This window comes from Poecilia reticulata, chromosome 11, assembly GCF_904066995.2.
Source record: "Poecilia reticulata chromosome 11, P_reticulata-male-v2, whole genome shotgun sequence".
NCBI lineage: Eukaryota > Metazoa > Chordata > Actinopteri > Cyprinodontiformes > Poeciliidae > Poecilia > Poecilia reticulata.
This window is the reverse complement of record NC_088840.1, coordinates 26946857-26959434: the sequence shown is the minus strand read 5'-3', so window position 1 is coordinate 26959434 and position 12578 is coordinate 26946857. Positions and strand designations below refer to the sequence as shown.

General features: G+C 38.6%; 2 protein-coding genes across 2 annotated transcripts; one reads left to right on the top strand and one right to left on the bottom strand.

Annotated features, from left to right (window-relative positions):
* Nucleotides 1–71: 71 nt before the first annotated feature.
* Nucleotides 72–2217, bottom strand: LOC145553861 (tripartite motif-containing protein 16-like). The gene has a single exon (XM_081612917.1). It carries the CDS (start codon nucleotides 2140–2142, stop codon nucleotides 421–423), a length of 1722 nt encoding a protein of 573 aa, XP_081469043.1. The 5' UTR covers nucleotides 2143–2217; the 3' UTR covers nucleotides 72–420.
* A 2209-nt stretch (nucleotides 2218–4426) lies between these two features.
* On the top strand, nucleotides 4427–12033 carry flot1a (flotillin 1a). The gene is made up of 13 exons (XM_081612918.1): nucleotides 4427–4617; nucleotides 5075–5138; nucleotides 5399–5474; nucleotides 5910–6000; nucleotides 6929–7072; nucleotides 7177–7296; nucleotides 7385–7480; nucleotides 7678–7830; nucleotides 7916–8097; nucleotides 8257–8302; nucleotides 8686–8823; nucleotides 9185–9349; nucleotides 9435–12033. Exons 2-13 carry the CDS (start codon nucleotides 5096–5098, stop codon nucleotides 9453–9455), a joined length of 1275 nt encoding a protein of 424 aa, XP_081469044.1. The 5' UTR covers nucleotides 4427–4617; nucleotides 5075–5095; the 3' UTR covers nucleotides 9456–12033.
* The last annotated feature ends 545 nt before the right edge of the window (nucleotides 12034–12578 follow it).

The following is a 12578-nucleotide window of genomic DNA, read 5'->3' as shown; positions in this document are numbered from 1 at the left end:
ATTTCCTTAAGATTTTTTATGAGGCCAGACAGAAATAACTGCAAATAGTAATTTTTCTGATCAAAATCTAAATAATTGAGAAGAAAACGGCATCGGTTCTAAATTTATATTAGTTTCAGTTTCTTCTTTGGATCACAATAAAAGCAAAACAAAAGCAAGTTCAATTCACTTTATTCTTGACTGATTTCAACAAGAGTAAATTCCACACACAATCAGAAACCAGATCATCCAGATACATAAATACAAATATTAAAGCAAACCTATTAGAACCCAGAGAAGTTTATATTTTCATGTTGAGAGATAGATTTGTGTCATATTAGAATAAAAGAAAACATCAGGAGTGATATCTTTTATGGGCCCTGGAACACAGAGAACTACATTTAACCCAGAGAAATACAGAAGGGCAGAACAGCAGAGACATCAGAACAAAGAACCCCAATTAACAGTCGGAGAGAAATTATATCTGGGTTTACAGAACTCTGCAGAGGCTTCTTTACCAGCCAAAAACCTCTCAATATAGACTCCAGTGTACAGTGGCTGGGTGAATGTGGTCTGCACTCTGTGGATGAGAGTCATGGTTGCAGCATCTCCTTCTTTTCCAGAGGAGACGTTGTAGAAGGACAGAATACCTGCTGTGTTATCCAGGTACACTCCTATTCTGAAAGATCTAGCACTTGAGATGGAGGTCCAAATGTTGTCATGGCCAAATTTATGATTGAAAAAATCTAAAGCCCAAGATTTGTCATTATTTCCAAATTCAGCTTCATCTCCTGTTCTCCTGATGTTCCTGTATGCGACTGCTATACGAACTATCCCTCTGCACTCCACCTCCCAGTAACAACGTCCAGTCAGACTCTCTTTACTCAGAACTTGAGGCTGATTAATGAATCTGTCTGGGTGGCTAGAATAGCGCTGATCACCTATCACCATCGCCTTCTTGTTCCCCTTTTTTAGAACCAGCTTTTTGTGTGCTGTATTCGGATCCAGGGTGATTTCACATGCATATATTAAGAATCCTGCTCTGCTCTTTGGTTCTGGTACTGACAGTAAATCATCCACATCGTTAAGGCTATGTAAGATGTTTGTCCATGTGTCTCTCAGAAGTTGCTGCAGTTTACCTTTGAACTCTAACACAGCTGCTGTCGCGTCTTCAAAGTATCCCAGAGGACGGATCTTGATGCTGGATGAGTGTGTCGACTCACTGAGTGCTGGCAGTGAGGGGTAGTTGTGGAGAAACTGGTTGTGATCTTCTGTGTGTGAGAGCTGCTCCAGCTCAGCATCTTTCCTCTTCAGCTCACTGATCTCCTGCTCCAGCTTCTCCTGAACATCTTTGACTCGACTCACTTCAGTTTCCTGCTGGGATCTGATCTGCTGCTTCACCTCAGAGCTTCTTTTCTGGAGGAGACGGATGAGCTCAGTGAAGATCTCCTCACTGTCCTCCACTGTTTTATCAGCAGAGTGATTGATGGCCTCCACCTCCTGTTGAAGCAGATTCACATCTTTCTCTCTGTCTTGGATTCTCTGCTGGATGTTTCCTCGTCTCTCCTGGAGTTTCTTCTCCTTCTCAGACCTTTCTGCTGCAGCTGACACTGTGTCATGGCCTTTATGTTCCTCCATTAAACAGAGACTACAGATACACTTCTGATCTGTGCGGCAGAAAATCTTCATCATATCATTATGACGCGAGCAGATGTTCTCCTGGAGGTTCTTGAATGGCTCCACCAGCTTGTGTTTCTTTAAAAGGCCTGAATCATAATGAGGCTGAAGGTGTTTCTCACAGTAAGAGGCCACACAGGAAAAACAGGACTTGATGGCTTTCAGTTTTCTTCCAGTGCAGACATTACAGGCCACATCTTCCGGTCCAGCATAGCAGTGGTCAGCAGGAGCAGCTGGGAGTCCAGTCTTCTTCAACTGCTCAACTAAAGCTGCTAGCATGGTGTTCTTCTTTAGCACAGGCCTTGGTCTAAATGTCTCCCTGCACTGAGGGCAGCTGTGAATTTGTCTCTGATCCTCTTCATCCCAGTGGGTTTTAATACAGCTCATACAGTAACTGTGTCCACAGGTAGTAGTTACTGGATCCTTCAGTAGATCCAGACAGATGGAACAGGAGAAGGTTTCTCGGTCCAGCTGATTCTGCTCCATTTTTCTGTCCGTCACAATGACTGTGTGAATTTCATTTACTGAAAAAGAAAATGGGTTGCTTTTACCGTCAGCCGATGTTGGTTCTTATCAGCTTTAAGACGTGTTTAAGAGCAGGAAGAACAGGAATCTCAGGCTTAGGGAAAGTATGAAAGATGATTAACCGAATGAATGGCAAAAAAAATAAGTCTGGTTGTCCTGTTTTAATTAGAGATGAACAACACCAGTAAGTAATAAAGAAAAAGCAACAATGTTAGCATAGACATTTTCCAAAATAAATAGGAGAAATTAAGGTGGAGTAGCAACATTATTAGAAAATCATGAAATTATACAACAACAAGATCACGTTACATGTATTTTTTAGGAGTTAAGAAATGCTCTGAGGATTGTTAGTGTCAACATCTTTGTTTAGGCATAAAAAACAAGTTATGTTTCTGGGTCAGTTATGTTACCTGAATATAAATATCAACATTTATTTGAGTGTGCGGTCCAAATTTTCATTACTTTTGTTATTTATGCAAGTGCAATGTAGATCTTTGCTTGGTGTTTTATGTTTGATCATAAAAATCACTTTGAGTTGCTTTGTGGCTGAAATGTTCAGTGCAGTTAAGCTTGCCTTGTTATTGGTGTTCCTCATCATTATCGCTGGATCTGAATGGTGCATCAAGTGTCCACATTCCTGTATAAACCCCGTCTAGCATCCACTCCCAGTGTCTCGCCAGCTGGTAAATGATACAAGGGTAGATAGAATAGAATAGAATAAAATAGAAAGTTGTCTGTACTAACAATAAATAATGTATTTTCAGACAGTATCACAAACAAACTAAACATTTATAGACTGTAATGAAACAAATGATTTAAAACCACTAAATAAATGAAAATGGGGGTGCTGTGGTGGTGCAGGGGCAAAGCACAACCCATGTATTGAGGCTTTAGTCCCCATGCTGGTGGTTGCAGGTTCAATTCCCAGCCTGGTGACATCTGCCACATGTCTTCCCCCTCTCTCATAACCCTCCTTCCTGTCAAACTACCTTCAAATAAAGGCCACTAGAGCCAAACAAAACCTAAAAAATTGCAAATAAATGAAAATAGTATCAATCAACCAAAAGAGAAAAATACTGGGACTTTTCTTATAAATACTCTTCTTTTAACTCTGCATTTTTTTAAAGCACTTTTCTTTTACAGTTCCTGAAGTGAGATATTTTAAAGCTGCAGGTACTTAGACATCAACATGTGTGAACATATAAATGTTCCAGATTGCACTTTTTTGTTATGCCTTAATCCCCCACACCCCAGCTAATACATTTGTATTTTAACGCAGATATCGTCTACTTATAGTACCATTCGTGAATTTCTTTCCAGATATTTTTAGGCCCCTTCATGAATAAAAATCATGTTTCAATTTCTCTTTCTGACATCCATGGGAGAAATTTGCTCTGGACAGAGGGGTTACACAGCACAGACATATTGCACAATTCTACAGCATCACAAAACAATGCATAGAAACATCCATCTATCCATCCATTTTCTTGCACCCTTGTCCCTCGGTGGGGTCGGGAGGGGTGCTGGTGCCCATCTCCAGCTAGCATTTCGGGCAAGAGGTGGGGTACACCCTGGACAGGTCGCCAGTCTGTCGCAGGGCAACACAGAGATACACAGGACAAACAACCATGCACACACACACTCACACCTAGAGGCCAATTAACCTGACTGTCATGTTTTTGGACTGTCGGAGGAAACTGGAGTACCCGGAGAAAACCCACGCATGCACAGGGAGAACATGCAAACTCCATGCAGAAAGACCCCAGGCCGGGAATCAAACCCAGAACCTTCTTGCTGCAAGGCAACAGCTCTACCAACTGCACCACTGTGCAGCCCACATAGAAACATGAAGACACTTAAAATAAATAAATAAATAAGAAAGCATGCAATGCAGTACAAAGAAGGTGTTTTCCTAAAATCTCAAGGAACATGCAATTGTTTTTACTTAAAAAAGTGCTCTACTTAAAAAAATCAATAATGAAAAACTACTGAAGGGAATAACTGAATAGCTATACAAAAGAAACAGACTGAATATTGAGATTTTCCAAAAAAAAAACATATGTACAAATAATACTAGAAAAACATATTATAGATACATTTCTATTAGGAAATAATTACTGCTTAAAAAGGAGAAAGGCACAACTAAAATATTAGTAAAACAAATCAATTTGTGTGATGTAAAACTGTTGGAGAAAACTCCATCTTGTATAGTCAGTTCCCCACCAGGCCACTAGATGGCGGACGCGCGCAGTCGGTGGCTGGGCTTGCTAAAGACGTTGAGCTGCAGTCATCACTGACTCAGTCCATCATCATCGGCTTTACCTGAAGTAAACATTTACTGCGATTAAAATACATCGATTCTAACCAGATCAAAGTAACATTTACTGACCCGTTTAACTCTTCTGCACCTAAATAACAGGGTTTTTTCACCAAGCGGTAGGTCTTTGTTCATACTTGCATCATTTAATAATTGTAAACATACAAATGTAGGAAAAAAGAAGGAGTTAGCGGATAAACAGCGTGTTACTTGCATGTTGCGTTTAGAAATAAATCAAAATGGTAAAATATTTGCTCTTTATTTGCCTACGACTGTAATGTGATGAGTATCTTCTTTTCTTTTGCGCTTCTTTCTGCTTTTACTGCGCAACATTTGCCGTAAATTAGATTTGGTCTGTTCTGCCTCCCACCACAGCTCCTCCCTGCAGGATTCTTCTCAGACAGCATGATCTAGAAATCATTTCTGAAGCCTTTATTGAACAAATATACAAGCAAAAACAAATGTACATTTTCATCTGACGTTATAATATTAGCTTTTGTTTAGACACATTTAAAGAAAGGCATGTTCATTTTCATCATTTTTAATTCAATCAGCTTTATTACATTTGTTTTTTAGTCATAAAAAGGATCAACAAACATGTTCTACACCTGTGGTCCCAACGAAGCCATGGTGGTGTCAGGTAACGAGCCCATCTGTTTCTGCATGGATATTCACTACATGTACTAGAAATTCAATTGCTTATGGGTCTTGTCAGGGAAATTTTTATTGTTTATTTGTTGTAATTGAATAAAAAGCTTTGTGATGCCACTTCTTTGTTAAAGTAAAAATATCAGAGTACCTGATACATAAGTATTAAAATGTGTGGAAGACATAGACCTGTAGTTGAATTATATATGTCCATATCTGTAATTATTGCTCTGTCTGGTCTTTTCCTCTCAGGTTTCTGTCGTTCTCCTCCGGTGATGATCGCTGGAGGCCGAGTGTTTGTCTTCCCGTGCATTCAACAGATACAGAGGTAAAGAAACAACTTAGCATGATTACTGCAACTTCAATTTTTGTAAAAAAAAAAAAAAAAACAAAACAAAGAAACAAAATAAACATTTATTTTTGTTAAGCAAAATAAACAAAATCAAAAAGGCAAATTCTTTATTGTAAGTTGTACTTTATTTACAAAAGTCTGTGGTTTATTTTTATTTATACCATTATAAATAGAATATTCTCTATTTTAACTGTTCAATGTTTTTTAAATTGGGATGTAAACAGACACCACTCGCCTCTACCTGTTCATTAATCTCAGTCAGTACAACCATAAGATTCAATTTCAATTTTCGGAGTAGTAGCTGGTTTTCCCTTCCTGCTAACATCGTCTGACGGAAACAAACCGGAACTAAACTCCATTAATGGGCTCCATTAGAACCATTTCTCCTCTGCGCCTCTGTCTGCTCTGCAGGATTTCTCTGAACACTCTGACTCTGAATGTGAAGAGCGATAAGGTCTACACCCGCCATGGGGTTCCCATCTCTGTTACCGGCATCGCTCAGGTCAGTCTGTTAGCTTCTAACAGCTCCATGTTACTTTACTCTGGTTAAACAAAAATAAAATCTTAGTTAAAGGTAGCTTCTGTTAATCACTGGAAAGGTAATATAAACACGTTAAAGAGTTTAATGTATTTATATCTAGTAGAAGGGTTTGTATTATGACACTTTTGTCAAAGCATTTTCATATATATTTAATGTTGTTTATTTATAGCAGTGATAATGGTGTCTTAGTGTGGATTGTTGCCATCTGAATGTTGGAGCCAACTACTTTTTCTAAGGCCACTTGTGCCTAAAAAGTCTTTAAAAATTAGATTGGAAATTGGAAATAGTGTTTGACCTAATCCTGTTTCTCTTGAAATCTATCATAATATTTAGTTCACGTATAAGATTATTGCTCCCCCATAACACAAAGTGATCCACCAACTCGACTTAATCTGAAGTTTGAGGTGTACAGAGTGAAACTGAGTGGTCAGAGAACAGTCCCCTGTGGTCCTGCTCTGCTAACCACCTGGTCAGTCACACAACCCTTCAGTCTCACAAACTGTGGTCTGTTTGTCAGGCAGTTATTGATCCAGGTGATTGTTTAGGCCTCCACCAAGTAAATCAGGCTGAATTGTGTTAAACATTCTGGAAACATCAATTTATCATCAGCATTTAGTAAAGTTTATATTAAATCTTTACTCAGGGACAAAAATTATGATATAATGTCTACAACCAGTAATCAATGAGTCAATCAGTCTGACAGGGAATTACTAGAGCTGTCCATCAAAGTAACACTTGGTTAATAAAAGATGAGATAGTTGTATAATTGCAGCTTCTGCATCAGGGAGTGAAATCTGTGACTTTAAGCTGATGAATCTCACTGTGATAATTCAGTTTATATTTAAAGATTCTCCTCCTGCAGTGATAAACATGCTGCTGTTCCCTGCAGATGAAGATCCAGGGCCAGAACAAGCAGATGCTGGCTGCAGCCTGTCAGATGTTCATGGGGAAGTCTGAGGCTGAAATCGCTCACATCGCCCTGGAGACGCTGGAGGGACACCAGCGGGCCATCATCGCCCACCTGACTGTAGAGGTAAGGAAACCCACACCCCGTCTTAGAGATTCTGGGTTTTATTTTAGCTTGTCTGATGCTGATGTGACTCTATAAAGGATGCTTCTATGATCTGCTGTTTTTAGGAGATCTACAAGGACAGGAAGAAGTTCTCAGAGCAGGTTTTTAAGGTGGCCTCCTCCGATCTGGTCAACATGGGGATCAGCGTGGTCAGCTACACTCTCAAGGATGTCCACGATGATCAGGTTTCTAACTTCAGTTCCATACAGAAAAACATGAATCAGGGGAAGTTCAGATGTATTCAGTGTTTTCTCCGCTGCTGTTGGTCCTCAGGATTATCTGCACTCGCTGGGAAAAGCTCGAACCGCCCAGGTCCAGAAGGACGCTCGGATCGGAGAGGCTCTGAACAAGAGAGACGCAGTGATCAGGGTCAGACGTGTCATACATCTGCAAACCTCGTTCATCGTGCCTGCAAATGGCCTTTTTTAAGAGCCTTTATACTCCAGTTAACAATTAATTGATTACTAAACTAGCTGACAATTGTCTCAATAATCGATTCATCGTGACTAATCTGATTAACTGTTTCAGCCCTAATTCTGACTCTTCATTTCTGCTCCTCTCCTCAGGAAGCCCACGCCATGCAGGAGAAAATCTCAGCTCAGTACAGGAACGAGATCGACATGGCGAAGGCCCAACGAGACTACGAGCTGAAGAAGGCGGCCTACGACATCGAAGTGAACACCAAGAAGGCGGAGTCAGAGATGGCTTTTCAGCTGCAGGTACGCAGCTGATGTGTGTCACATTGAAACCGGTGGCACGGTTTACTCCGTACGGACGGACTGATGTTGTTTTTCTGGTTCCCAGGTTGCAAAGACGAAGCAGCGAATTGAGGAGGAGAAGATGCAGGTCCAGGTGGTGGAGCGCACGCAGCAGATCATGCTGCAGGAGCAGGAGATCACCCGCAGGGAGAAGGAGCTGGAGGCCAAGGTGAAGAAACCGGCCGAGGCCGAGCGGTACCGCCTGGAGAAACTGGCTGAGGCGCAGAGGTATGATGGAGTTTTACTCTGACACTCTAATTGTTAATTGTCACAATAAATCAAAATTCTTATCATTATACAGTATAACATTTATGACAATAAATGATCAATAATATGGTAAATGTTCTGACTTAGCCTCTCTGACGGTTTCTTTCATTGTCTCTGCAGAATGAAGATGATCATGGAGGCAGAGGCTGAAGCTGAGTCCATCAGGGTGAGTCATCGATCACCAGACAGGAACGGTGAAATCGAGCTGAGAAGATGCAGATTCTCATCAGATAAATATCCACTGCCTCCCTCTTTTCTTTCCAAGTAAACTTATAAAACCTGAGGCTCCACCTGAAAACCAAATATCAGTTTTAGATTCTTTGTTTGGTTTGTCTAATAAAAGCTATTTCTGAAATCTGCAAAGTGTCTTTCAGTTTTCAGAAATAAGATGAGTTGTTCTGCATCAGGAGAAACACAGCAATGAATGTTTTCTACAAATAAATTGTTTGACAAGTGGACTGATGGACCGGTTTTCCTTCCTAATCTATGTGTTAATCATGTTTTCTGTTAACCTCTGCACCAGTAAGCCTCTTATGTTGACTTGTCCAGGTTAAAGGTGAGGCTGAGGCGTTTGCAGTGGAGGCCAAAGGTCGCGCTGAGGCGGAGCAGATGGCAAAGAAGGCCGAAGCCTTCAGGGAATACAAGGATGGAGCCATGGTGGACATGCTGCTGGAGAAACTGCCTCTGGTGAGAGACATGTTTACACTAATTCTGTTATTTGTCACCTAAATTTATCATGGATATCATGTGTCAATCTGCAGGTATGTTCTTTGTTTTATTTTATTTTAGAGCCAATGTTTGCTAAATTTAATTGCAGTTCAGGTCACATGTGAATTAGTGTGGTTTTTTTAAGACGCTATTTTTATCATTTAAATAAGAAAATTATTATGGAAAAGCAAATTCAGAGAGATAAAACACTACCTCTAAACTGCTATTCAGGGTCACTAATTTCTTCCCATTTTTATTTTGCATGTTGGAAGTTTGATAAGTTCAGAAACTGCTTAAAAGTGTTTTATTTTAAAATGTTGTGACATCTCCTCTCCACCAGATGGCAGAAGAGATCAGCAGGCCTCTGTGTGAAGCCAACAAAGTGACCATGGTGTCCAGTGGAGGAGGAGATGTGGGTGCAGCCAAGCTGTCAGGGGAGGTTCTGGAGATCATGACCCGCCTCCCCGAAGCCGTGGAGAAGCTGACCGGAGTCAACATCTCTCAGGTAGCCCACTCACCTGGAAGCTTCTTCTTCTTCTGTGTTACATGGAGGTGTCACAGGCTTTTAACCTGTTGTTGTTTTCTTCCAGGTGACTTCTCGAACAGGCTGAAGGGAATCAGACCAATGAGCTTCTTGATATATCTGTTCTCTGTCTGCCTTCTGCTTTCTCACCTTTGACCCTCTGTGTCGCTTCTTTCCCTCCGCTGGTTTGTTATTGATGTCGTTCATTATCTGAGTTAAATATTTAAACAAGTGGTACTACAGTTATAGCAAAAGTCTTAAAGTACCTTTCACTTCTTCATATCTTGTTTCCAAGGTACCAGACCTTTTTTGTGGTCTTGTTTCTAGCAGCAGAATTAGCTTTATTTTGTGTTTTTAAATAATGTTTTCATAAGTTTAAGGCTGTCAAATTGTTGTTTTTATTAAAATTTTTTCACTTATGCACTAAAATTATTTAAAAAATGCTTTATTTGCTTTGCAAAATGGTGCAATGTTCAAAATGACTAAAACAAATTATTTACTAATAACCCCAGAATGATTTATTGTTCAGAATTAAGTAGCCAAAAAATGAAAAATTTTCACCTGAAAATGTTTAGAAATTGGACTGAAAATGAATATTAGAGTCCGTTTGCCTGGAAATAAAACCCACAGAAATGAAAGGTAACTCAAACTTTTGCGCAGAATTTCTTTTACTGCTTTAATTTCACATGAATATTGTTACTGTTTCTTACTATATATTTCCCATCAATACTTACGCAGGCTTTATTGTCGTCAGTCTCACATTACTTACTGTAATACCAATAGATTTAATGCATCTTATTAATTTTAGAAATGCCCTCCCTGATAGATTAAACACACTCAACGTGTAGCTCATTTTTTTAATGATTTTTGTACATCTTCTGCCTGCTGTTTGTGCTTTCATGCCACGCCTCCCTCTGTGTTTACCTCCAATGTCTCTGACACTGCCAGTGTCCGCTGCCTTGCTGCCAAACCTCAAGTGCATCTTAGCATGACCGTCTAATACTAACAGGAAACACCATTACATTCATATTTTCATAACCTGTTTCTGACAGTCTGACAATGATTTTTTTTTTACACATTTTAGTTTTTTAAACAGCATAAACTATTTAAAAATGACAGGTAATAATATAAACTAAGATTAAGTTTGTTATGTTTATGTTTTTTGTGTTTTCTGCACTTCATTTGTTTAATTTTCAAGCATGATTCGTTAGGAGAGATTTGCTTAACGCGAACCAGTAATTGCACTGAAAACATGCTGTCCTCAGAGCACTTCTGAAAATGAAACACAAACCATTGCAAATTACATGAAGCATGATTTTTAGACTCTAGGATTGTGGTTGAAGTGCATCAATTAAACGGGTTAATTTTTTACTTGACAATCTCAAGCTTTCAGCAGGTTTCGGGTTTGACAAAGTCTAAGCCTAACATGGTGGGTTCCTATTGGGATTTTTTGGTAAAGTTCTATAGGATCTTTCAAACAGTTGAATTCTGGAGAAAAATATGACATTTTAGAAGTTAAAACACTACTTTGGGATTCTAAAATTAACTGTATTTTAAATTAGCAGAGATCTGAATCCCAGACTCTGAACAAGAGGAGGAAAAATCTGATAAATCTGGTCCAGATATGATGCAACGTTATGAGAACCGGTAGTCTTGATTGGTTCCTTTAGTGATTCTGTAATTTACACTATGATTAATAGTTTTTTCAGGATGGTTGCATGCATATTTTTTAAAAATACCTTCAAATTCAAAAAGACTTTATTTATCCAAATGGGGTTAGTTAAAACTTATTTTTGTAATGCCTCTATATCTAGAAAACACTAAATTCACTTTGAATAATCACTTTAATCACAAAAAATATCCTAACATGCCTTAAATCACAAACCTGTCTCACTGTCAGCCTCTACCTCAAGGATTGGACCGGTTGCATGAAACACTTCATTGGTTTATGATTTCAATGCTTCACAGGTGAGCTTAACCTGTGAAGAAGCTTCTAGCCATTTTACAGTATTTATTTGTGTCATTTATGTATAATTTATTTAGCTGTAGGTAAAATGTATTCCAAGTGTCTTCTCTTTCCCCTCTGACCCTGCTGCTTCTTTAGTTGTGTATAAACTCTGCACTGCTGGTTACACTGCAGCCATATGTACTGAAATGGCTTTTGAGTGCTATAATTTATGTATCTGAAGACAACCACTGCTGTTTTTATGCATGCATCACCACCTATTACACTTGAATTGTATTGTATTGTATTGTCTTGTATACTTAGAGACGGTGTATGTTTGTAGCTGGGACACAGCAGACGACTGTCACCATGGAAATGTTCATCTACTGTGTTCACAACTGAGTCATATAGAAGAGACACTACATGTGGATTATATGTAATTTATGCAGAATATATTTGATAAAACAGTGTCCATGTAGCATCATCTGTTTCACAGGTTAACTATAGATAACTCTACTAACCTTAACAAAGATAAGCTCTATGATTATAAATGTATTAAATCTATAGTGAGTTTACTAAAGTTCTCTTGTATATGAAGCTTTGGCAGTGTTGATATTTACACCTTGGTGAATAATATCACTGTCGGGCATTGCTGGCGTTTTGTGTTTTAATAAAATGTACTGTTCTGTATCCAATATGCTCAATAAATTTCCAAAGGGAATCATTCTAGTCTCAAGTCAGTCTCTTAAAGCTTTTGTTTTATTTCGAAGATTTTATTTTCATTAACTTTTCTATATTTGAATATTCTACTTTCCATTGTTTTCAGCTCAACTCCATAACTCTGTTAAACTCAAATATTATTATTTATCATTAATATTTTTGTGGTTTATAATTTAATTAAAGCGTTCACCATAAAAACACAAATAGATGTTCTGATACAAGGATCACTGTTGGTCAATTAACTTAAAAGAACAAAAAATCGATCTGATTTTTTTGTTCTGATCTGATTTATTATCTGATGCATAATAGATCAGTTTTTAGTGAGCTAAACAAGGAATGTAGTGTCAGTTTTGCATAGATAGCATTAAATAATCCATCAAGAAAGAAATAAGGAGTGGTTCAATATTTTTTAAAACACTGAACCCTTCAACGCTAAACGACATATTAGGTTATATATATTACAATATTACTCAGGTCATATATTACAATATTACACGAAGTCCTGCAGAAAAACGGAATAAAGACAGACCGGAAACAGTCTAAACA